Source organism: Podarcis gaigeae (genome assembly GCF_964106915.1).
Source record: "Podarcis gaigeae genome assembly, chromosome: 1".
NCBI lineage: Eukaryota > Metazoa > Chordata > Lepidosauria > Squamata > Lacertidae > Podarcis > Podarcis gaigeae.
In genome coordinates, this window is record NC_139678.1 from 1661895 (window position 1) to 1687511 (window position 25617).

The 25617-nt window shown below is 46.4% G+C and overlaps 1 protein-coding gene across 1 annotated transcript; it reads left to right on the plus strand.

The window, feature by feature from the left end:
- The first annotated feature begins 1242 nt into the window (after positions 1 to 1242).
- PRPF39 (pre-mRNA processing factor 39) lies at positions 1243 to 25265 on the plus strand. The gene is made up of 14 exons (XM_083734218.1): positions 1243 to 1401; positions 5451 to 5818; positions 6887 to 7012; positions 7675 to 7793; positions 10448 to 10615; positions 11483 to 11648; positions 13116 to 13223; positions 17876 to 18040; positions 18363 to 18489; positions 19893 to 20161; positions 21194 to 21378; positions 21717 to 21791; positions 24203 to 24323; positions 24556 to 25265. Exons 2-14 carry the CDS (start codon positions 5489 to 5491, stop codon positions 24610 to 24612), a joined length of 2016 nt encoding a protein of 671 aa, XP_083590344.1. The 5' UTR covers positions 1243 to 1401; positions 5451 to 5488; the 3' UTR covers positions 24613 to 25265.
- Positions 25266 to 25617: the final 352 nt, after the last annotated feature.

Consider the following 25617-nt stretch of genomic DNA (forward strand, 5'->3'; position numbering starts at 1 on the left):
GAAGGAAATAAACCTGGATGTACATATCCAAAATATAAGATAAAAAACAAGTCAAATAAAATCTACATACAGTGGCAAATGGCTTGAGATACCTATTAGGTCCTGAATGGGGTAACTGTGCCCCTGAAGGACCAGGTGTGCAGCCTGGGAGTCATTCTGGACTCAGCTGTCCATGGAGGCACAGGTCAATTCTGTCTCCAGGGCAGCTGTCTACCAGCTCCACCTGGTACACAGGATGGGACCCTCCCTGCCTGCACACTGTCTCTCCAGAGTGGTGCATGCTCTAGTTATCTCCCATTTGGACTACTGCAATGTGCTCTACGTGGGGCTACCTTTGAAGGTGACCCGGAAACTACAACTAATCCAGAATGCGGCAGCTAGACTGGTGACTGGGAGTTGCAGCTGAGACCACATAACACCGGTCCTGAGCGATCTGCATTGGCTCCCAGTACGTTTCTGAGCACAATTCAAAGTGTTAGTGCTGACCTTGAAAGCCCTAAACGGCCTCAGCCCAGTAGACCTGAAGGAGCGTCTCCACCCCCATCATTCTGCCCGGACACTGAGGTCCAGTGCCGAGGGCCTTTTGGCGGTTCCCTTCCTGCGAGAGGCCAAGTTACAGGAAACCAGGCAGAGGGCCTTCTCGGTGGTGGTGCCTGTCCTGTGGAACGCCCTCCCACCAGATGTCAAAGAGATAAACAACTACCAGACTTTTAGAAGACATCTGAAGGCAGCCCTGTTTAGGGAAGCTTTTAATGTGTGACATTTTAATGTATTTTTAATCTTTGTTGGAGGCCGCCCAGAGGGGCTGGGGAGGCCAGATAGGCGGGGTACAAATAATAAATTAATTATTATTATTATTATACATAAATTACCATATAGCATATATTCAACACAAAAAGCAGCTGGATATATAAAGGGCCCCCATTATCCTCAGGAGCTGAGGGCCTCATCCAACCTAAATCCGGCCCTGATAAACAGGAACCATAAATACACATAATAAATGCTCTGCATCTTATCGGGCCCCGCCGTGGGAAGAGAGCAGAGCGGGGCGGCGGGCGAAACACTCTGCACAAGCTCAGAGGCCCGTTCCCCTCGCCCCGCCCCCCCAGAAGGAGGCGGGGCAGCGAAGCCACGCTGGAAAACGACGCGCCCCGGAGCCCCGCCCCCTCGGCCTCTCCGGCGCATGCGCCGCCCCGCGGCCCCGCCTCCTCCCTCTTGCGCCTGCGCCGCTTCTTTCCCGCCGACGAGGCCGCAGCTGAGCTCGGAGCCCGTGGCGCCTGCGCAGTGCGGCCTTCTCCTCAGCCAGTCCCTCAGCCGGGCGGCCTAGAAGAGGCGGAGGAGGCGGCGGCGGCGGCGAGCGGGCGGGCGGCCGGGCCCATGGCAGAGAGCGCGCTGGGCCAGGTGGGAAAGGCCTCGGGGGGGGGGGGGAGCGGCGGGGGCCCCGCTGGGTTTCCCGAGGGAGGCGCCGCCGCCTGCCTTCCCTTCCCCCCTCGCGCGGCGGGGGAGGGGCGCCAAGGCTCCCTCAGGAAATGGGGGGGGGGAGGCAGGTGAGCCCCGCCCCACCCACCACGTGACGCGCCTGCCTCGGCCCGGGGGGGGGAGAGGCGCCCCCCCGAGGGATTTCCATGGGGGGGGCGGAGGAGAGACCGGCGGGGGAGCTGGGACGAGGCCGGGGGGGCCTTTACGGCCTTCCTCCTTCTCATGGTGGCCGAAACGGACCCCCCCCCATCCCATTTAAACACCCACAGCAACCCTGCGAGGCGGGATAGGCTCAGTTACTGTCGCCCCCCCCCCGCCACCCGAGCCGGGATTCGAACCCAGGTCCTGAGCATCACCGGGCCCTCCCTGCCCCTTATCCCCCGGGGCGAGGCGCGTAGGGCGGTGGGGTTGGAGGCGAAGGAGGGTCCCAGCCCCACCATGGGGCGGGCGGGCGGGGGGGGAAGAAGTTGGAAGCAAGTCTCCAGAGACCAGTGTCAAGACAGATCAGCTGCTTTTCATGTCGTGTAGTACAGTGGTACCTCGGGTTACGTACGCTTCAGGTTACAGACTCCACTAACCGAGAAATAGTACCTCGGGTTAAGAACTTTGCTTCAGGATGCGAAGAGAAATCGTGCAGCGGCAGCGGGAGGCCCCATTAGCTAAAGTGGTGCTTCAGGTTAAGAACAGTTTCAGGTTAAGAACGGACCTCCAGAACGAATTAAGTACTTAACCCGAGGTACCACTGTAGTAGGTTTTGCGTGTCTCTCTCAATCTATGACAAGGGCTTTCTGGGGGGAATGTTCAGTTTGCATTGAAAAGGTAGGGAATCATTTGATTCTAGATTGTTTTGTTTCGCTTGTATTTAGTAAACTTTGGAACAGTCTAAGTCTTCTGCCTTTGAACTTGGCACGTTTTCATCATTACTGTTGTACTCAACGAAATAGAAAATACAACATAGAAAAATGAAAGTGTGGAAAATGTTCTGCCCTGCAAGTTTTAAACCTTTACCGAAATCCCAAGATATTTGGTCGCTGGGTATTTTGATAGTCTTTCTCCTGCTATGGAATAAGCCACATGGGAGCATGTGAAGATTCACCTCCTTAATTGTTTTTGGGGAAGGCATGTGAGGCTTTGCTTATTTCAATAAGACTTTCTGGTCATTGGCTGCAGTTAATGCTGTTCATTTAGGGCTGTGGCTTATTGCTACTATTCTTTGTTTTTTATGGGTGGGTTTAAGTGTGTGGACGTTTTATACTTTGTTTTAAGAGTCGTATTGAACAATTTTAATTTTACATACTCTCACCCTAAGGGCCCAAGGTGTGTCACACCATTACACTAAAATACAACATTAAAAACAATTTAAAACAAATTACAATTACAAAAGTAGGGTGGGTCCTAAAAACAGAGTAAGCCCGCATTGTACAAGGGGTTACATTCTGGGAGGTGTGCCAAAGCTAAAATCGGGTTGGGTGCAATGTCAGATGGGGTTGCCAGAGCATTTTGTTTCCTGGACCCCCAAACCCTTTCTCCCCAGTTTTTCAATTTTAACGATTATTTTGCTTAGCACATAAAGCTGAATGTGTACAGGTTAAATGTGCATAAGTTGTGTGCTAGAACAGGCACAAGTGTGCAGATGCACTCCTGGCCACGGCAGAAACCTGGGCATGCAAACTTAGCGCTACATCTAAGAGCACACCCAAATTTGTGTTGTGGTTGAAACTTTAATTTTTTTCATCACTGTCCAACCCCTGGAAAAAATCTGTAATTATATAATTGCTTTTCATTTTATTCTGAAAGTATTAATTACTCAAGCTACATTTCTCATGTAGAGATGCTGGGAACTGATTTTTACTGTCTCGGTTATAGAAGTGTTGTGATTGATGATCATCATCAGCCTTGATTACAGGTTGTTAATTGTTACTGTCTTGCTCATAAAGCAGTACGGGAGAATACCCACATCAAGGCCTGACGCTCATTTCTCCTAGCTTGATTAAATTATGTGGGCAACGCTTGTTGCTCCACTCTCAAACCTTTGGCCTTCCAAAGTTGGGGATTATCACAGAGGTGGTGACGCATGACTCTCAGGGATGGGATGGGTTTTTTGCAACTAGTCTAATTGCACTTTGCCAAGGTAGGTGCCCCATTTTGCTTTAAAAGCCATTGTGGTTTTGAAGATTTGGGGTTTAGATGGTTGCAGGTTGTCTGACTGTGCAGGGAATAGGGAGGGCCTCTCTGATTGTTTGGCATTTCAGTGCAGAGCTCTTGGAACCCTTTTCTGAGGTGAGAGTTCTGAGAGCATCTGGGCTGTCTTGCAAAGGAAGTGTGGGAGATGGGCTGGCTAGAAGCATTTGTGCCTGTTGTTATTTACTTGTGTTCAGGGGTTGGTGGGAGCTCACTCTTTTTGGCTGGTCTTCCAGAGTAGGGAATGTGATTGTTGTGTGCTTTGAAGGATTTATGGGGAAAGTAACAGCTGGGGCCAGCTGTTCCAGGGTGTGTGGATGTGGGCTTCGGTTTGCAGGAAATTCAGGAACTGTGAGCGGGAGGAAAGATGAATCTCTAAAGGGCTAGTCAGAAACGTCAGGAATAATTTTCTGATAGTAAGAGCTGTTTGACCGTGGAATGGTCTCCCTTGGAAGGTGGTGGACTTGTTTCCACAGAGGTTTGGATGGCCATCTGTCAGGGATGCTTTAGCTGAGATCCCTGCATTTCACAGGTTGGACAAGATGACCTTCAGGGTCCCTTCCAACTCTACAGTTCTATGATTCTATTTATCCTGTGTGGCTTGAGTTGGATTTTCCAGCTCCTCTACAGCTAGTGGTCTGTGTTTTGTTGTTAGTATTAATAGGATTATTAATTATTAGTGTCAAAGTTAGCACAGCAGAAAGGCTGCAAGTTTCCCAAGAAAAGTGTTAACCTTCATTTGGAGGGCTGCCACTTATCTTTGATGGGTGTGTGTATAAAAGAAAGGCCATGTGGCTGATAAAGTCCCAGCTGTTGGAATGAAGGATAGTTAGGCTAGCCAAGAGCTCGGATGATAGTACAGTACCGTAACAGTCTTTTATTATTAACAGCATTTAATAATACAGAAGGCTTCCATATAGCTATCAGTAATTTTAGGTATTTCTTCAGGATATGAAGCAATTCAAATAAATTTACTTTACTTTCTAGTAAGTTATGTAGGCTAAAGTTTGGGCTGCAGTGGCATTTTCCAGGTTTGTTTGTTTTTTACTGCTAAACTAGGAGAGCTGGGATTTAAGGTATGAGCACCAAACTTTTTTAGAGCTGCTTTGCTAAGAACTGCTGCTTTGTTTCTATCAATAGTGAGTGCACAGATTTTGGTTAGTTCTCTTTGTCTTTGGATGCTTATATGTGTGTACTTGCTTTGTCAATCTCTTACTGCTCTCTGCCTACCCCACCTGCCCTCACCTTCAGATTTATCTGAGAAGTGCAGGTACAGCAGGTGGTATTCAACCAAACGTTTTACTCCAAGAAGGCCCATTGAAATTAATGAACCTACCCTAGTCATGTTCCTTAATGTCAGTGGGTCTATACTAAGTAATATCACCCACTGTTTACAAACTGGGGACAGTTCTTAAATTAATTATTTTTAGCCAGTAATTTGGTTTTGGTCCTCAACTTCTGCCTTGCCTTCGGGTTTCCTTTCTTCTGATGCCAGAGGAGAGAGTCTGAAAACTGTTTGCTTCTCACTCAATACTTGACAAACCCATTGACTAGGAGAACCAAGATGCAGAACTGTAAGTCAGTTTTAACTCTGATATCTAGGATTGTATCCCAGTCCAGCCACCGATGCTCAGGGTGTTTTGGTGCAAGTCTCATTCATTCACCCTTGGTTCTTCAACATTTTCATTCCCCTCTATCTGGGCTGGTAAAAATGTATAGTGTCAGCTGCCCTTGTTTTAGGAATCGTATCCCCAGCAGATGATGATGACGATGATTTTCCACTTCAACAGGTTATTTTCTAACAGAACAAGAGGAGTGTCTTGTCGCTATGCAGAGTTCAGATCATAAGGACGACAACAGTAACTTGAAAAGCGAGAGCATGGGCAAGGACGCTGATGCCAAGCGTGAGCAACCAGCTGACTTCAGCACGGAGATCATGAGTGTGACGGAGATGGAGCAGTCCCCTGACAACTCTCCCGGCGACAACACTCTGGAAGAAACTACCCAGGACAGTGAAATGGCAGACAATGAAGCTGCAAAGACTGGTGACCCTGAACCTTCATTCCCTCCCGAGTTTGAAAAATTCTGGAAGGTGGTTGAAACTAACCCACAAGATTTCACAGGCTGGGTCTATCTCCTGCAGTATGTAGAACAAGAGGTAAGCAAGTGGTTTGTCTTTTTCTCTCCGATGTCCTCTTTCAAATGGGCAGTGCTTCAGTACGTCAGCGCTGATTTTTATATTTCAAGCGTTGCCATAACCCCCAAAGCGTTCCTAGCATGCAGTGAAATAAACAAGAATTTAAAGTACAGGATATATTAAAGCATCTGATACAAATAGCCGGTCATCCTCAGCTGGTTCGAAGGTCTTGCAACATTGCCAGGGAGATACTTGTGTTTTGGGGTTTTACACAGCAGAGAGAGAAAGCTCAAATAATAGAGACAGTTGCTCTTCCAACAACTGAGAAGGTCCCTCTGCATGCCTAGGCTGTTCTAAATTAGACAAAGTAGAAGACTACTTGCAGCAGATTGTAAATTCTTGGACAGCAGTTCTTAAACTTAGTTTTTCTTTGGATCGCTGAATAACAGTTTTTGTTCTACAAATCAGATCTATATAACTCATATGGTCCAGCCCTTTGAAAAGATTAGTTCTGGTACTTTGATACAGATAGCACTTGGGGTAAATCCTAAATTTGCAGACTAACTAAAGTACTTCTTGAAAGTTTTTTTTTTAATCCCAAAGGCTAACTTTGTGAGAGGTATCCCTTTCATTTTGGTGGTTTTCACCTGTTGAAAGCTTTCATAAAAATGTTGGTTTTCCATTGCTGGCCAGGATTTTGAGCAAGTTGTGGAAGAGCATTCCAGAGTTGAGGGGTAGTGATTGAGTATGCCTGTCTTTGTGCTGTTGTTCCACAGATTCTGCTCATTGATTAAATACTAGAAAGATTCTTGGTTATTTCTTTGTAAGATGGTTGTGAAATCCAGAGGAAGTTGTGGTTTCTAAGGTTTGCAGGACTTCTACTTTTCCTTCAGCCTTTTCTTTTGCTGTGCATGGACGAAGAAGGTCCAGGCAAGCAGCCCCTGTCGGTTGGCTCTTTTAAAAGAAGTGCTAATGTTCTGGATTTGGGGAGGCCTCACTTTTGACAGAACCTCCTCCTGATAATGTGTGGAATGACATATGCAAAGTCTTAAGACCTCTGAAACTGAGCTGTGTGTTTCTCCCCCCCAGAACCATTTACTAGCTGCCAGAAAAGCCTTCGACAGTTTTTTTGCACACTACCCCTATTGCTACGGCTATTGGAAGAAATATGCAGACCTTGAGAAGCGGCACAGCAACATGAAGCAGTCGGACGAGGTATGTAGGCTGTGGGTTTCAGCTGTTGCTCTTGGGTCCTGTGAGCCAAACGCCAACCAAACCACAGAAAGTAACTCTTTGGCTGCCAGTACCTTCCACTCCTCGTACAGGGCTTTCTGTTTGCGCTTGTCCCTCCTTGTGGCACTCGGAGCTAATATCTTCTCTCTTTGTTGGCAGGTGCGTTAAACCTCTACTACAGTTTGTCAAGCTTTGCAGTGCAAGCGTCTGCATTACACTGCAGCTTAACAAGTAGGGCAGGGCTTTTCTGTCACTTACGTTATACATTTATTATTTCACAAAATTCGAACACTGTGGTTGGTTTTGCTGGTCACCATTGCTACATCTTATTGCATTTTTGGTCAGACGCTGTCATTGGTGCTCTAAAGGGTCTGTGCCCTATGGTCTGTACCCCAAAGCCTGCCCACACAGCCTGGTCAGATGCAGGGACTGCTGCGCTTTGAAGATCAAGACTCCGCACGTGGAGATCAGAGCATTGCCATGTTCTAGCCAACCTCCACCCAATGGTAATGGTAGATTATTTAAACAAAATTCCAGTACATTAGTATTTCTTAAGGTTCACCGGATAACACAGTGTTGCCTCTCTCTTGCCACCTGAGTAAGGTGGCCTTTCGAAAAATAGCCTTTTGGTGTTCTCTTTGTAGGTATATCGAAGGGGACTCCAGGCAATACCTCTTAGTGTTGATCTCTGGATCCATTACATAAACTTCCTCAAAGAGACGCTGGATTCCAGTGACCCTGAAACTGTTGGGACCATTAGGGGGTAAGTTGTTTACAAAAACAATCCAATATAAACACCCTGTGGGGTGGAGTTTTGCTTAGAGCTGTGCTCAGTCATGTGAAAAACAGCCTTCTCATTTTCCATCTGAGTGGAATCCCCGTTGAACAGAGGGCAGGCACACGGCTTCTGCTATCCAAGCTCCTGGAGGAGACCACTGGGGTGTGAAATTGAAACTGTTTTTTTGCCAAAAGGACTCGTCTGAACTGGTCATGGGAGACCTGGATGTAGACCTCTGCTCAGCCTGCAGCTCTCAGCTTGTAATGTCTTTGAGTTAAGAGCAATTGGGGTGGAGAAACTTCCTTAAGGGACACATTCTTCTCTGGGTCATATGCCCTGCATGCCAGTATGCCTGGAAGCACCCCATGCTCATTTTGTGTTTTCATCTTGCATTTGTATGGTGTGAACTGCCCTGAGATCTAGGGATAAAGGGTGGTATACAAACAAACAAATAAATAAAATAATAGTAGTAGTAGTAATTTCTTGCCCACATGCCACATCCCATTCATTCATATTGTCTCCAGCTTGCATTGAGGGGGAAGACTCCCCACCCCCCTGCAAATGCAAATTGCCTGCATCAGGACACTCCAGGCATTAGAAGTGGAAGCTTTACCCCTTTGTCCCCTGCTGCTGGGGGGTAGCCCTCCCCACCCTGACTCCTGTAGTTTGGAACCCTGAGCAGGGGGTGTATTCCCATTGGAATGAAAGAGAAGTCGTCGCCCACTCCGCCCCGCATGCAAACTACTGATACGGGGACCTGTTTGGGACTGCAACCCAAGGGAGTGGGGAAAGGGTTAAACCCTTGTTGTTCCCCATGCCAAAGTCCTGATCTGGATTGCAGGTGGTTGGACTAGATGACCCCCCCCCCTCCCCAGGGGCCCTTCCAAGTCTATGATTCCACAAAAGAAATACTGGTTAATAATCTAGATGCCTGCCAATTGCTGCATTTCTGTGCTGGCTGGGGCAGAAGAGAAGCCCTTCCATCTGCAGCCAGCATGGAATCCTCACTGGCCAGATGGAGTCTGCAGGGCAGAGGTTCCCCATCCCTGCCTTAAATTGAGGGAGGGGCCAACAATGATTAAAACGCATTATAGGCATGTTTTGTAAATTTAAAAAAATGGTTCACACGGAATATTTTCTGGCATTGCACGATCATTTTCTGTGTCATCACAAATTTCATTCTTTTCAACAAGAGGGTGTGGAAGTCTGCTTTTAATACCTTCTCCCAATTTGGTTAATGAGATGTGTTCTGTGTTCACATTTTTCACTAGTTGCTGTTAAAGCCAGTTTGTCAACTGGACAATTCAGTCAATTTGAAATAAACTTTCATGTCACCACATTCTTAGTCTAGCAGTCTTTTGAGGGTGTTGAAGAAAGGGTATTGTTTCGAAAGAGTGAGAGAGCTTTTTGTTAAATTTTACACTGGTTTCTCTTCAGCTCTTAAAATTTTTACATTGTCACTGATGGAAGGAAAGCCCTTTTGATATTTTGCATCAGTTCAGGAATTGGGGGTATAGAATATTGCAGAAATGACATCTGAGCCCAAATGGCCTAAGAAATGAACAGTATCAAATTCTATCAGTACAGTCAGATTTAAAAGGCTGGTGATGACTGTTTTCAGATACAGTGGTACCCCGCAAGACGAACGCCTCGGAAGACGAAAAACTCGCTAGACGAAGGAGTTTTTTGTTTTCTTAGCCGCTTCGCAAGACGCATTTCCCTATGGGCTTGCTTCGCAAAACGAAGCTTGCCCCGCAAGCTCCGGGGATAGCGGGGAAGCGCAGCGCGTCTTCCCCGCTGTCCCCGGACCTCTTTTGAAGCAAGGGGCAGCAGGGAGAAGATCGCTTCTCCCCGTTGCCAGCCCCGCAATCTCCGGGGACAGAGGGGAAGGTGCGCGCGCCTTCCCCTCTGTCCCCAGACCCCTTTTGAACCAAGGGGCGGCAACGGGGAGAAGCGATTCTCCCCGCTGCCCCTTCCCTTGCTTTAAAACAGGTCCGGGGACAGAGGGGAAGGCGCACAGCGCTTCCCCTCTGTCCCCAGACGGTCTCCATAGGAACGCATTGATTGATTTTCAATGCATTCCTATGGGAAACCGTGCTTCGCAAGACGAAAAACTCGCAAGAAGAAAAAACTTGCGGAACAAATTAATTTCGTCTTGTGAGGCAACACTGTAAACTATGGTTTTGCAAAATGTGAGCAAGCCCAGTTTTCCCCTTCACTTTCCCCTTCGGAGCCTGGAAGGTTTGGTTTAGTATCCCAGGTCCAGTCTCCAGTGCCATCTCCAGGCAGGGCTGGGAACATCTCTCTGAAACCCTGGAGAGCCCTAGCCAATTCTTGTGAACAGTGCTGGGCTAGATGGGCCAGGAGGCGGATTTGGCATAAAGCAGCTTCCATTTATTCCTTTAATTAATTTTCATACCATCCTTCATCTGAAGACCACAGGGTGATTCACAATTATTAATAAAAGAATTTTGGGTGCTACCCATTATATATTACGCCATTTTAAGCAGCCAATGAGTGCATGACTTTGCCACGTTTTATTTTTTATTGAGTGGGAGAAACTCTAGCCATCTGAGCAAGATCTGTGCTCAGGACTAATGAAGTATTTCCATGATAACATAAATTGTCTTACCTCCCAGGACCTACGAACACGCAGTCTTAGCTGCAGGGACAGATTTCCGCTCTGACAAACTCTGGGAAATGTATATAAACTGGGAAAATGAACAGGCTAACCTGAGAGCAGTGACTGCCGTATTTGACCGCATTCTTGGGATTCCCACCCAGCTTTACAGCCATCATTTCCAAAGGTAAGGAGGTTGTTATGGTTGAGTTAGTGTTACACTTTTGGTTTCTGTAATGTCCTATTAATTGCAACACTGAAAAGCCTTGAAATTGTTTTAAACAAATGCATTGTTAGTTGCATGTGTGTTCTGGTTGTATTCTAAAGGAGGAAATTGAGACGACGTTACACCTGAGCAATGTAACTGTGAAAATGTCATGTGTAGTGGAGCATCTAATAATTTTCAGCACTTTATACATGGCATTCATTATGATGATGAGCACTTATAAATGTTCTGCCAGGCATGTCTTCTCTGCTAGGTAGCATAATTTTATCTGCCCCAGAGAAATAGCTTGGCATTTGTAAGAGCAGTTCAGCTACGGAAAGCCCTAGTAATTCCTGATAGGGTGATGAATCTTCTCCTTGGGCACAGACGTTTGCTGTGTTGTTGTGTTGTCTGTGAGCTGGGTGATGGGCACAAACTGGATGTCAATTTCTTAAATGTTTCCCAGGGGTTAAATTCCTGAATTTCTGACTAACTGCAAGTGTGAAATAGAGCAGCAGGGGTGGCTTTCTGAGTTATTTGTGGTAATGCAGCTGAGCTTCAGGGCTTCCTTTTGGAAGATGAATAAGCACCTAACAAGCAACTTAACATCTTATGTTAGTGGGTTGTTGTTTTTTTGTAATATGTGATCATAAAGAAGAGCTGCAACGGTCAAGGGCAACCAGATGAAATGAGAAAAGGCATTTCTGGAAAGCAAGGCCAGCTAGTTGCTTATTAAAAAGTAACAAATGCAGCACTTGCTGCCTGGGTTTTTCTAGAGCAGTTTCGTTGTCCAGTTTCATCTTAGAACAGTCCACAAATTCATTCTCAGTCTCTCTCTCTCGACTGTAGGTTCAAAGAGCATGTCCAGAATAACCTGCCCCGGGACCTTCTTACTACTGAACAGTTTATCCAACTGCGCAGAGAACTCGCTTCTTCCAATAGCCATAATGGGGAGGATGCCCCCCCTGGAGATGACCTCCCTTCTGGAACTGAAGATATAACTGACCCTGCTAAGGTAACTGTGCATAGCTCGCCCTGTTTTTTCTCTCAGGGTTGATAACAGCAGTTTTGCATAGGCCTACTTTATTCAGCTACTCATAAAACGCCTGGATCTTTTGCTGACTAGAGCTCTTTGAAAGCACATTCAGAAGCCGGGCGTGTCTGCATTTGGTGTCATGTTTCCACATTTGCCAGCTGCCGTCCTTTGCTTTCTGCCTTTAAAGTTATTCCCCGCCTTCTCCCTCTCCATATTCCTGTCCGAGTTTTAGCACGTGTGCTTCTGAAGCCTTTCTTCTTGATTCTGGTTAGAGTAGAGCCTGAACTGATGCAAAATCTGAGCGTTAGCATATATTTATACAAGTAGTTTGCAGGCAGGGTCTACCAGTTTTTGGCCAGCATTGCTGTTGAGGCAGATTGGTTGTCAACAGCAACCCCCCTTCCCCATTTCCCCCCTTTTTCTGGCTTGGTCACTTCTTCATTTCTCTCTAAATGTCTTTAGGTAGCAATATCCATACCCCTCCTTCCTGCCTTTCCTCAGCAAGGAGGGTTCTGTTACGGGTTCCTAAGAACCCTGATGATGTAGCTACAAGACATGTTGTCTTGTGGAAGCTTTTGCCAATTTTACTGTACCTTCTTATGTTGTATATAACCTTTATATACTTTTATGAAAAATGCAGCTCATAAATACTTTAATAAATAGATAAAGCCCTGACTTTCTCCCAGCTGAGGAGGTGGATGGATTACCCTGCAGCTGTTGAGACGATTCCAGCTCAGCTCCACAGCTTCAAAGTTAAGGGGAAGGTTGGCTACCTGTTACAGGAAGCAGCACCTCAGGCAGCAGAAATGCTGGAGCCTGTTAGCAGTTCCCTTCACCAAAATTTGGAAATGCTAGAGTTCCTTCTTTCAAAAGATGGGGATAAGGAGAGCTGTCACTCCGTGTATTTGAGGCAGCAGATCTGTGGCAGGGCCCATGAAGCACAGCGAGCAGCAGAAGTGCCGTGCAGGGTGCTCCCTACCCCTTTGTTGTGGGTGTTTAGAAGAAAGAAGGATATATAAGCAGCTGCCAGACCTATAGACCAATGATCCATCTAGCTCAGTATTGCCAAATCTGACTGGCAAGAATTCTCCCAAGATTCTCAACCAGAGGTCTTCTCCTGTTGCTTTAGATGGACATAACGAAAGTGGTACCTTGAATTTGGAAAACTTGAATTCTACCCTTGAGTTAGGTACTTGTTGTTCTCCTTCGCTGTGGTCAGACTAGAGATTTGTCCTTAAGAATTGGATTCTGCAGATCCCAGGTGATGTGCTGGCAATAGAGTCCGGGGACATAACATTTCAAAGTCCCAGCTGGGCAGATTTTCTGGATCCCCTCTTGAGCACTGTGTGTTCTTGCTTTAGAAGGAAAATTCAGAAGCTCACTGCCTCATAAAAGTGTGTTTGTGTCTGGATTTTGTCAAACCCTTTCCTTTCTGTATTTGTTTAGCTAATCACTGAAATAGAAAACATGCGACACAGAATCATTGAGATTCATCAAGAAATGTTCAATCACAATGAGCATGAAGTCAGCAAGAGGTGGACCTTTGAGGAAGGGGTAAGTTCCTTTGCATAACATGCTTTTGAAATTCCGTGGAGGAGGAGGAGGAGGCAGCAGCAGCAGCAGCAGCCGCTCTTTGCACTTCCATGGAGAAGCTTGTTTCTGGCATTTGTGGGTCATGGCCCTAAACAGCTTGTAGTTGAAGCGCACAAACTTACCTTTTGAGCCACCATCTGGTTCCACAGACTTCATCTGCAAGACTTGCTAAGCATCAGTCCTATAGTTCTTCTTATGCTTGCTAAGTCATTTGTACAGTGAAATAATGGCTTGCCTAAAGAAAAATGTTTTTAGCAAGCGCTGAAAAGAGTACAGTGAAGGTGCCTGCCTGATGCCAATAGGCAGGAGTTCCTAAGTGTAGGTGCTGCCACACTCAGAGATTGACTTCTTACGAATTACATGGCCCCTGTTAACAGTGCTAGTTCTGCAGATGGAAGCAGTCAAGTGGGCATATAGAAGGCAAAGTGGTCTTGCAAGTAAGCTGATCTCAAGCTGCCAAGATAAAGGTTGCACCTTGAACCTGAACCTATAGCAGATTGATAATTGGTGCAGATCTGTGAGCCAGAGGTATTACTTACTCAGAGTGACAATTCTATACAGAGGTGCCATTGCATCAGCATTTTTTGTGGTTGCCTTACGGGAACTTTCCCTGTTTCCCTGTCTGCTGCTTGTAGGCAGGCCCCCTCAGTGATGAAAGAAGAGTTGTTTAATCCCTCAGATAGTGCATGCCCGACAAACTTGAGATTGCAGCCTTATCTCTTGCTTGCATTTGGAATTTCATGTGCCTTGTTTGCTTTCTTGCCCTCAGGATTGCTATATGTGTGTGATGTGTAGTATGTATTGTTGGAGTCATTTCATTTAGCAGTTTAAACCATCTGAAATATCAAAGGTGCCAAATTCAGTAGCTTTACATTGGCCCAAGATTATTTCTTCACTGTAAGGGCCAATAACAGTGTTCTCATCTCCAGTTGGCTTAGTTTGCATAAAGAAAAAGAACTGTCTCCTTCAATGACAAATAACTGCAAAGTGCTATTGTGAGTAAATGCACAACCTCTTGACTGCTGGGTGTGGTAGGTCATCAGGATCGCTAGGCAGGGGCCCTGACTTGAAAGCAGCAGAATGTAGTGACTCCCTGCCTGGAGGGTTAGCCACCAGGAGCCCAGGGCAGCGCTGGCCGCCTGCCTTTGCCGAGGGCTTCCTACCCTTTAGCTGACTTCAAGCGGAGTTAAGATTACCATAACATTCTGCCTAGAGCTTGTCTGTGGTGGCGGCTTTTGGAGCTCCACCTTGGAGGAAGAGGTGAGTGAAATGGGATGTGTTGCAATCCGTCAAGGCCACCCAACTTGGGCAGGTCCTAAAGCAAACTCATACTCTGTAGATAAAGATAATCCTGAGTAACTCGGGCGTGGCTCCACATCCCTTTGTATTCCACTCAGCTTCTGCTGCGGTCAGCAGACTTTAATTAACAACTTTGCATTTGACTTGGGAGTATTTTGAATATTAGGTACACATTTAATGGGCTGAAGTGCAAACTTTCTCTTGAATCCAAATGGCAGAGGGATGTGCCTGTATAGTATAGCTTTTTCATCCTTAATACACTTTTTAAAAATAATAATCCAGAGGGATTGCTGTGTTAGTATATTGCCACAAAAACAGCACAGAGCCGTCTTGCATCTTGAATTGCGGTTCCAGATGTTCAGTTAAGCTTTCTAATTCTACCCTTCCCCAAAGGCGTTCAGGGCAGGCCAGGCAGCCTCTCCTAGCAAGTTAGACTAAGGCAGGGGTGGAGATGTTGTTGATCTCTGGCTTGTATCTGCCCCAGCCAGCATGGCCTCTGAAGTCCACCAACACTTGAAGGGGCGACAGGTTAGCCACCCATGGGCTAAAGAGTATGTGACTTGCTTGGAGTTGGCTGTGAGTCTCGTGGTTTCAGTTTTTTAATGGCACTTGTATACACCTTCATGGCTGAGCAGGGTTTGCAACTAGGGTCCCCTATTTTGAGGTTCAACACAATGCATTTTTGGAGTCTGCACTACACTTCACTGATTGCTCATTTAATTTAAAATGTGTGGACTGCTTTTCTAGAAAGTGCAAATCAGAGTGCAAAAAGACCAATGAAAATCATTGAAGTCAAATTTCCTGTTAACATAATTCATATATTTTATTTTCAACAATAAACACAATACATCAAGTGGCTGCTATAACAAAAGTATAGTAGTTTGTGATTACAGCCATACCTCGTGTTGCATTAGGTTCATGTTGCGTCTTTTCGGCTTGCGAACGCGGCAAACCCAGAAGTGTATACTTCCGGGTTTTGCCGTGCACAGAAGTGGCGCTCTAGTTACTGACTTTTTGGGGTGCAAACGGCACCCCGGAACAAATTGAGTCCGTAACTAGAGGTACCACTTGTATATAGAGCCCTTATACTCTCTGGGAGCAATACCTAAAATCTTGGGGCATACAGTCCTCATGTCTCTTGGACTACAGAATTATCTGCTTGGAGGCAAGCTGAGCACCTGTGAAATTAATGGATTTCTGTATAAATGTAAGGATTCATAAGTGAGGTCACTTGCTTGATGTCTTCAGTGCCTCAGCTTTTCTGGAAGCAGGGGCTGGTGGTTGCTGGGCAGAGCATTTTCCCCCTGTGAGATACATTTCCAGCCACTGTGTCCCAAGACAGACGGATGCCAACAAGCAACCAAAGCTCACTCTCTCTCTTTGAAGACGTAACACCAATAGCAATTTCCTTTACAGGCTGTGCTGTTGCTTCAGATGTAAAAATTTGCTACAAATTAATTGTATTGCTTACAGTGGTGACCATATATGAACAAAAGGCAGTTTTCCTATTTCATTTCCCCTTGCAAGCAGCTCAAAGCGGCCAGAGTTCAGTACAGTGTTAGGCAGGCATGCTTAAGCCAGGCTTTGCTGGGCTGATGAGGGCAGATAGCCAGCAACATGTAGCAGTATTGTGAAAAGATCTGCACTGGCTGCCCATCTGCTGCCAAGCCGTGTCCAAGGCCCTTGTATCAATTTGCAAAGCCTTGAACAACTTGGGTCCAGGGCACCTGAGGGGTTGCCTGAATCCTTATATCTTATCTCAATCACCAAGATGATATTTAGTGGTGCTGCTGATTATCCCCCAAGTTGCAGAAGGCTCCAGTATTTTTGGAGTTTTGTAATGCTCCAATACTCGTATTTTTAATGAAATTGCAGCATTTTTATAAATGTTATGAGACGTGTGGGGCTTCTTACCAACACAACTGCTTCTGTTGTCTCCTTTGATGCTGCTTCTGTTCAGGGTGTTTGCCTGTCCATAGGCTCCAAAGAACGTGGGGTGTAGGAGAGATGAGATCCGATCTCTGTTGGATACTCTTAATTGGCTTAATAGCGTCTCAAGATTTCAGAGACAAGTGGTTTTTTAGGTGTGGCCATTAAAGAAGCAAAAAAATTATAAAGTGGGATAGATCTCTAGATACCCACGTTCTGCTTGCTTTACCCTTCTAACTTAGTGTCTGAGCGGCTGATTTTTTTCAAATCCCATGATCCTGTTTCCTCCGTCTCACCTAGCAGTGCTCTCCTCTAAGGCAGGGGCATCCAGTCCAGCATTTTTTCCCCCACTGGTGGGCAGCCAGGCATCTCCAGGAAGCCCATAAGTGCAGCCTGAAGGGAGCAACTTCCTAGCAGTACAGACCATTTACAAGTTGGAGTGGTTTAGGAGTGCTCCTTTAGAACACAGGGTGCTTAGAAAAGAAGAATGCTTTGGCCCAAATCTGAGCACAGGTTGTATTTTGGTAATTGGGGAGGACTTTTGGGCAAAGCCTCCCTCCTGGTGGCCATGAGATAAGAAGAGTAGGAGGCAAAGGGTACCAATCAGTGGGCAATTCTTACAATGCAGGGAGGTAAGAAGTTAGGTTCCTTAAGAGCCTGAGGGTGTGCAGGGTTGAGATTGAAAACCAAAGTGGATTGCAAAGAGAGCTAAAAAGATGTCTCCAAAGTCAGTGAATGAGCGACAAAATGGCAAATGAGAATCGGCCGAAGTGTAAAGGATGCACATGGGGCAAAATAAGCAGATTATACTCTCTAAGAGAACCGTAGAGGAGGCCCAGGTTTGGCAACAAGAAGCAATGGAAAGAGGGATCTTGTCATCGCATCCTACTTGGAATGAAGACATCTTAATTGTGCATTCTTATTGGACCCAAGAGTTCTGTGCCTGATCTTTGTTAGGTCTTTCTGTATAGGGAACTTGCTAGCTTGGTCAGCTGTTCTTGAAACTACATTTCAGGGGAAGACTGATCACACATTAACCCATGTTTAAATTAATGTGTGGAAGGAGCAACAGTATTATTCTGGAGGACTGTCCACGACCTGTGGAGGGTCTTCAAACTTGTGATTGTCTTTTATTCATGCACAAGCTGGGCGCATGGAGGCCTTGTTCACAGGGTTGGAAAAATGTAGGGGGAATAATGTGATCCACCTCTCTCCTCCGCATTCACTTGCATATGGATGTGTTGATTCTGAGCAGGCCTTGGCTTAGATAGCAGCAGGTTCCGGTTTCTCACATGCTTGGTGGGATTAAGTGGCAGATGAAAGTTGTTTTGTTGCCATTGTAAAGCTGGTTTACTTTCTGTTCCCTTGGTTCTCCTCCATTGCAGATAAAACGACCTTATTTTCACGTTAAACCTCTGGAGAAAACTCAGCTGAAGAACTGGAAGGAGTACTTGGACTTTGAGATTGAAAACGGGACTCATGAGCGAGTGGTGGTCCTCTTTGAGCGCTGCGTGATCTCCTGTGCCCTCTATGAGGAGTTTTGGATCAAGGTACGGGGCGTGTCTCCCACACACAGCTCTCTGCCTTTGCAAACATTGATGATCAGTGACTAACCTTCTGTACTCTTGTTTGAATGTTGTTCATGTATAACTATATCTGTTGCATTAGGAGATGGTCTGCTTGCAACCAGATTTGACAGCTGCATATGCCAACTTCGTTGCCTCTCTTCGTCCCTCCTTACAGAAACTAGTCTAATGGTTCAATAAAGGTGCTGAATGGGTTTAAACACAAGAATTTTATAGTTCTCTCAAGTATTTAGCAGCCCAGAGTAAGCTGTGAATTGTTCAGTCTCTGCTCTGTCTTCAAATGCAGTATGCCAAGTATATGGAGAACCACAGCATCGAAGGAGTGAGGCACGTCTACAGCCGGGCCTGCACGATACACCTCTCAAAGAAGCCGATGGTGCACTTGCTCTGGGCAGCCTTTGAAGAACAGCAAGGTGAGTGAGGAGCCCACAGCGGGGAGCAGCCGAGTCTCCTAGAGGAAGGAATGGGTAGCAGAGGCCTCCTTCAGCCAAACAAAACGGCAGGCTCTTGGAGGCTCACCGCTCAGTCAGTCATTTTCTCTACAAACTTAAATGCCGCCTTGTAAGCCACTCCATGAAGACTATAACAAGAATAAAAGCAAATGAGGATACATGCAGTTTTTATCCTTGCCACAGGATAAGAGTAAATGTAAATGGTCGTAGACCATATGGAGATACACATCTCCATATCCCAGTATTTTGATCATTTAGCAACCCTGGAAAGGTTGCTCCTCTGTGGATGAAACAGCCACTGCAAATTCTGGAGAAGTGAGTGAGGCCCTATAAACATGGATAGTAGGGCACATCTTGAGGGTTGAGGTCTTCTGCTTGGGACAGTGATTGGCATCTCAGCGATCAGACCTGACTGAAAGACCAGTGCTGTGCAGAGGATTCAAGGAGGTGCTTAATGCCATATCCCTGCTGTAACACTGTTGACCCCTCCTCTCCTAGTAGCAGCACTTTTTAGGGTCTCTTTCTAGGATCCCTATGGGGATTACATGCCTGCAAAATAGGAACACTTGCCGTTTGCTGTTTTCGCCTTGCAGTCTGTGCTGACGTTGCTTCTCTGAATTGGTTGCAGAGCCTGGTTAGAAGAATAGATTATGCAGATGGTAAAATTTAGCAAAGTTTGTGACTCTAGTAGCTGGTAATAAAATGTAGATCAGGGTGTATGGAAGTGTCTGTACCTTCTATCTGAAGTTGAGGATCTTTTCCGCACATTGCAGAATCTGTGCATGGAATCTGCTGGGTGTGTGCATACAGACACTTGCCACCCATGACGACTGTAATCAGCCCTCCTTGCAGGGAGACTCCTGTTTTTATCTACTCTCAACCTCCGCACATATGAGAGCACACCCTGCTTCTCTCCACGAGAGTGCCAGAGGGCTTGGCAAGAGGCAGAGGAATGTCTCCTGCTGCTTAGAAGCGACTTCCGCTATTCCCGCCTTGAAACTGCACCACAAAGGAGACTCTTGAGGAGGGGGCTGTGTGTGATTTATGAACACCTGTGCATTTATGCTCTTTGTACATTCCAGTTTCTCTGTTTGGTGTGAAGGAGACATTCAGTAGTGGGTTGTCGCTTCCTGCTTCTCAGGAAGGCGGGAATCAAGTGACCTGAACAAAGTCTGGTGCTTGAAGCCCCCACCTCCCTTTCATGCTCATCTGAAACTTAACTCAGCTAGAGTTAAGTGGGGAGGGTAAAGCAAAAACTGATATTTGGGTACCTGACAGGGAGTTGTGCAGGAGGATCCCAAGGGGCTGTTGGCTGATTCCAGCTAGGTGCCATTCCACACCCACACGTCTCCCCTTGCTTTTAGGGAATATCAATGAAGCCCGAAGAATTCTGAAGACCTTTGAGGAGAACGTTTCAGGCCTGGCCATGATCCGCCTGCGGAGAGTGAGCTTGGAGCGGAGGCATGGGAACATGGAGGAGGCTGAGCACCTGCTCCAGGAAGCTGTGAAGAACGCCAAGTCCAGCTACGAAGCCTCCTTCTTTGCGGTCAAGCTCGCTCGGCACCTTTTCAAAATCCAGAAGAACCTCCCCAAAGCCAGGAAAGTGATTCTGGACGCCATCGACAGAGACAGGGTAGGCAGCTCTCAGAGGAGGGTTAACTGGACCCCTTCCTTGCCACATCTGCCAAGGGGCTCCCGTGCCTGGCAACAGTGATGACGACTCTTGACTCTGCAATGCGTGTTGCTGCAACTTGGAGACACCAGTCCCTCTAAACTGATGTTGCCAGGCTCCCTTCCCTACACACCCCGCCCCAGACTCCAGGCTTCCCACCAGAGCAGAGCTAGCTTAGCATGGCAGTGTCTGGGGTGCCAGATCCTGGGGCTGTATGTGGCCAGGGGTGCGGGCGCTCTCCCTTTCCCCAGTTCCTGGGTCTTAGATATAGATGCATTTACAGAAGAATCAATAGAGACATTTAAATGGGAAAGGAGCCTCAAACCTCATGGCAAAAGACCCTTCTCAGTACTGGCTTAAGGCGGCGGCGGCACGCCAAAGTTCTGCGCATTACAAATATGCATATTTATGTTAGATTCCATAATAAACACATAGAGGTGCACTCACTAAAATTCATTTTTTTCAAGGCATTCAGATCCAGTGCATGTCTCTAGGCAAGCAAAAGTTTTTCCTCCTCAGGAATGTACCAGCCGCTCCCTAACCTCCTGCAAGACTTTTGTGCCTTGATTGGGCCAGGAGGTGGAGGGATAATTCTGGTGGTCTAAGATGCACCTTGATGATACCGTGAATCCCTGAGGAGAATGCAGAGAAGACTGGTGCTCATGGGGTTCTTGGTTTGCTGTGTGTCTGCTTACTTAGAGGATCTCGTGCATGGCTAAATTGAGCCATCTAATTTTTGGAAGTGTAGTTGCAAATTAGTCCCGGCATGAAAACATTTCTGAAAGAGGTAGTTCTGAGAGGAAGAGGTCCTGCATGCACAGCTATTCCCCCCTGCACCCAAGCAGAGGCTCCACCGCTGACATACCATTCAGACATTCTCTCCTGCAATTTCAATATATATTTAACTACCTCGTCATGGCGGTTGTAATAATTTGTGTACTACTCTTTAATATTGCCACCTGAATGTTTCTGTGTTTAATTTATTTTGCCTAGGATAACCCCAAGCTGTATCTCAACTTGCTGGAAATAGAGTACAATGGAGACCTAAAACAAAATGAAGAGAACATCATTGCGTGTTTTGACAAAGCGATCAGTGGCACGTTGGCTATAAAAATGAGGATTATATTTTCTCAGCGAAAGGTGGAATTCCTTGAAGATTTTGGTCTGGATGTGAACAAGTGAGGTTTTACATGTGCTTAACCCAGCCTTAGGGGAACTGGGCAGCATCTGAGCGCATTTTAATGCCTATTAATGGCATGTACGCTGCAGACAAAGTTCAGGAGGGTTGATGAGAGGCCATTCTTTGTAGAACACTGTTCTTCCTGCTAAAGATTGCAGAAATTCTGGCCCTGGGAGTAAGTGGGGTTCTCTCTTCACTGATGCCAACTTCAGTAGAGGATTTAAACTACCGTGATCTAGTTCACAAACTTTCAAAATGGAAATGTTTGTGCACCTTGCACTGATGAGCAGAAGGGCCTAACCTGCAGCCTCTTTTTCTCCCCTCTCCTCTTTGCAGGCTCATGGATGCCTATGAAGAGCATCAATCCCTTCTGAAGGAGCAAGAGTCTTTGAAAAGGAAAGCAGAAAATGGGTATGGACTGTCTTGTTTAGCAGAGAGCAGTGATGGCGTGCGTTAAGGCTTGGCTGCAAAAGTCTATCTGGGCTACCTACTCCAAACCATACATTTTGGTTCACCCAATATGACCATGCTTCCTTGGGGGTGGGGGAGAGAGACACAGACAGACAGGCCAGGGTAGAAGCTCTATTCCCAGATTACCATCTCTGTGAGAATTATGACAGTTTGGCTAATACCTTAGCACGTCTGAAGCTGAGGATTTATTTTATTTTTTTGCATGCCCCTTGACAGTTGAGAATGATCTGATGCTCCACTCATGAAAATGCGTCTCATGTTTAAACGCAAGCACTCGAGAGCTTTTCCCTCTTTTCCCATGAAGCATTAGAAGCAGCATTCAAGCAGCAGCTCAGGTTCTTCAAACCTAGGCAACTTCCAAGGCTGTTCTTCATATTAAGGGGTGGCCAGGCGACTGGCTTCTTGTTGTGCTGAAGACAGATGAGGAGCAGGTGGCTTTTAGTTTACCAACCCCCCTTCCCGGGTTGATGGGATTGAAGAGCGCCCAAGGCTTGTCAAATGTGTATGACATTTAATTATTTGGATGTCAAGTCTTTGGGTTAAAAAACTCGCAAGGTAGCACACAACAGTAAAAAGACACCCCCCCCCCAAAAAAAACCCCGTATAAATTAATATAATTAGCTGATCAGAATCAGAAAAAAACAACTCTGAACAATAAAAGGAGATAATAGCTTGAAGGCCTGAGCAAATAAAAAGGTATTTGCCTGGCATTGGAAAGACACCAGATTTGGTGCCAGGTGAGCCTTGCTGGGGTTGAGGGTAGTCCACATGTTGGGTGTTGCAGCCAGAAAGTCCCCCTCACCGATCACCACCTGCCTACTTTCAAAAGGTTTGGAGTGGGGATTGCTGAGGAGGGCTTAGATGCCGGGGAAACCCAGCCAGATGGGCGGGGTTTAAATAAGAAATTATTGCTGCTGCTATTATGATTACAGTGGTGCCCCGCAAGACGAACGCCTCGCAAGATGAAAAACCCGCTAGACGAAAGGGTTTTCCGTTTTGGAGGCGCTTCGCAAAACGAATTTCCTTATGGGGTTGCTTCACAAGACGAAAAAATCTTGCGTCCCCTGGCGGGTTTTTTTTGTTTTTTCGCCCTTTTCCTAAGCCGCTAAGCCGCTGTTCCGCTGGTAAGCCGCTTAACAGCTGATCGCTGGAAGCCGCTTGACAGCTCTAGCACTAATCCGCTAAGCTGTCAATGGGCTTGCTTCGCAAGACGAAAAAAACGCTAGACGAAGAGAATCGCTGAACGAATTCTTTTCGTCTAGCGAGGCACCACTGTATTATGATTTATTATTATTTTGGAAAAGGCAGTCCTTTTAGAACTGAGGAATGAGATATAATGCTTTTGTAAACAGCTTAGAGGTTTTCTTACAATCAAGTGCTATATAAATTACCATATTTTTTGCTTGATGAGACTCACTTTTCCCTCCTAAAAAGTAAGGGGAAATGTGTGTGCGTCTTATGGAGCGAATGCAGGCTGCGCAGCTGTCACAGAAGCCAGAACAGCAAGAGGGATTGCTGCTTTCGCTGCGCAACGATCCCTCTTGCTGTTCTGGCTTCTGGGATTCAGAATATTTTTTCCTTGTTTTCCTCCTCCAAAAACTAGGTGTGTCTTATGGTCTGGTGCGTCTTATAGAGCGAAAAATACGGTATGTTAACTAAAGGAAATATTTCAGAGCAGAGAGGCAAGTGCAGTATCTCAAAAGGAGGGGCCTGGATCCCTTCCTGAAGTAGGGGTCAGGGGAACAGAGATGTTTTGTTCTTTCTCCCCCCCCCCAAGACAGGTGAGTTGTCCTGCCCTTACAAAGTGGGCCACCATTTGTCGTTCCCTAGAGGAACGCGGGTGGCGCTGTGGGTAAAACCGCAGAGCCGAGGGCTTGCCGATCAGAAGGTTGGCGGTTCGAATCCCCACGACGGGGTGAGCTCCCGTCTTTCGGTCCCAGCTCCTGCCCACCTAGCAGTTCGAAAGCACTCTTAAGTGCAAGTAGATAAATAGGTACCGCTTTATAGCGGGAAGGTAAACGGCGTTTCCATGTGCTGCGCTGGTGCTGGCGCTGGCCCCTGGCCTCTTAAGTGAGATGGGCGCACAACCCTAGAGTCGGACACGACTGGCCTGTACGGGCAGGGGTACCTTTACCTTTAGAGGGTGGGGAGGTGACAGAAAGGGAGTTGGGGGTGCAAGAAGTCCCCTTCTCCACCAGCTCCTTACCATGCTGGGATATCAGACAGTGGTGTTAAGATTCAAGGCAAAGCAGACCCAGCGAGTTGAGGACTTGCTAGCTAGCTGGTGACTTCTCCATCTCTGGGCCCTCTGCTCTGTCGCATAACAGCAGCGCATTTCTTGCATCTTGCAGCTGCGAAGAGCCAGACGAGAAGCGAGCGCAGGGTGACGAGGCAGCTCTGGCATCTGGGCAGATGGCGGACGGAGACATGCAAGCGAACCAGGCTGCCTACAATTACAACGCTTGGTACCAGGTGAGCAGCGGATTTGGGGGAAGTTTTCGGGCTCCTCTTTGCCACGCAACCCCTCCCAAAGTCAAGCTCTGCCAGGACAGGGATTCAGGCTTTAAAAATGCCAAGGGCCTCTGTACCTGCAATATTGCAGCGGTGGAGCCGTTTAGCTCTTGGCCCTTTGCAGAGTTTTGCGCAAGTGTGGAATGCGCAAAAAGTTTGCTAACCCACCTCCCCCTTTTGCTTCCTCCTCTAGTACAACTACCCAAATGCATGGAATTACGGACAATACTATCAGACCTCTTCTACCTGAGCAGAAGAACAATTTGAGCAGAAATGGGGTGTGAAAGTGTTTTTGGTTTTTTATACATATATATATATATATATATAAATGGGGATGTGAACGGACAGTCACACAATCCTTTTGTGTTTTCTGCATGTGCGGTGAACTGATGTCCACAGGGTTCTTGTGACAAAATTCTTGTATTAATTGGTATCTTGCTGTACACATAGTTTATCAGGATTTCGGCTTTCCTGTTACAAAAAAATTCCAAGAAATTGCAATAACATCTCTTGAATGCTGGCTAAAGTCGGCTCTCGGCAATGATCTGAAGGTGGCTAGAACAGGTTTGCGCCACTCCAGGAAATGGTGCTCTATGTGAGTTTCCTGCTCCTGTCCCTCAATAAGTTTCAAATCTACACCCTCATCCAGGTCTGTTTTGGCTTTGAGTTTACAGTTGCAGCATCCAAAAAAAGAGAGATTTTTAAATATATATATATATATATATATGGGTGGGTGGGACTACATAATGTGGAAGGGCATCTTTTGAATTTAAAGAAGTGACAAATGAAGTGTGTTGCTAGAACCATGCTGTGTTTGGGGTGGGTTTTGTATTGAATTTTCATGTATAAGTTTAGAAAGGTTTGTTTAAAATGTCATTTTTTTAATAAAATTGTGCAAATTGAGCTACTTCTCAATTCTCTTTTGGTTCTGAACAGTATCACAGTTGTCAAATACACTACCTAGTAAACACTTCAGAGGCTCGAAAGCTTCTACAGCGCAAGAATATGTTTTTCTCGCGTGAGAGCTAGTCTACACTAGTAATAGCTGGAGATCAGCAGCCAGTGCTAATTAGGCTCTTGTCCCCTGCGTCAACCTGATTTTCAGAAGTGTCCCCTGCCCCATAGCAGAAAAAGTGGCTGCCTGGAATAGTCTCTAACTGTAGGGGCTGCCTCAAAATATGTGAAGGGAGGACCTCTTCAAATGTTATGACAACTGCACCATTTAAATGTGCCAAAGTAAAAAATATGACAGCCA

What these genes read in the sequence shown, in the direction of transcription:
- PRPF39 (XM_083734218.1), top strand. Translation starts at nt 5,489, where the DNA reads ATGCAGAGTTCAGATCATAAGGACGACAACAGTAACTTGAAAAGCGAG. An exon ending in TGCAGTATGTAGAACAAGAG is followed by an intron (nt 5,819 to 6,886) that starts GTAAGCAAGTGG and finishes TCTCCCCCCCAG; the next exon opens with AACCATTTACTAGCTGCCAG. An exon ending in ATTACAACGCTTGGTACCAG is followed by an intron (nt 24,324 to 24,555) that starts GTGAGCAGCGGA and finishes TTCCTCCTCTAG; the next exon opens with TACAACTACCCAAATGCATG.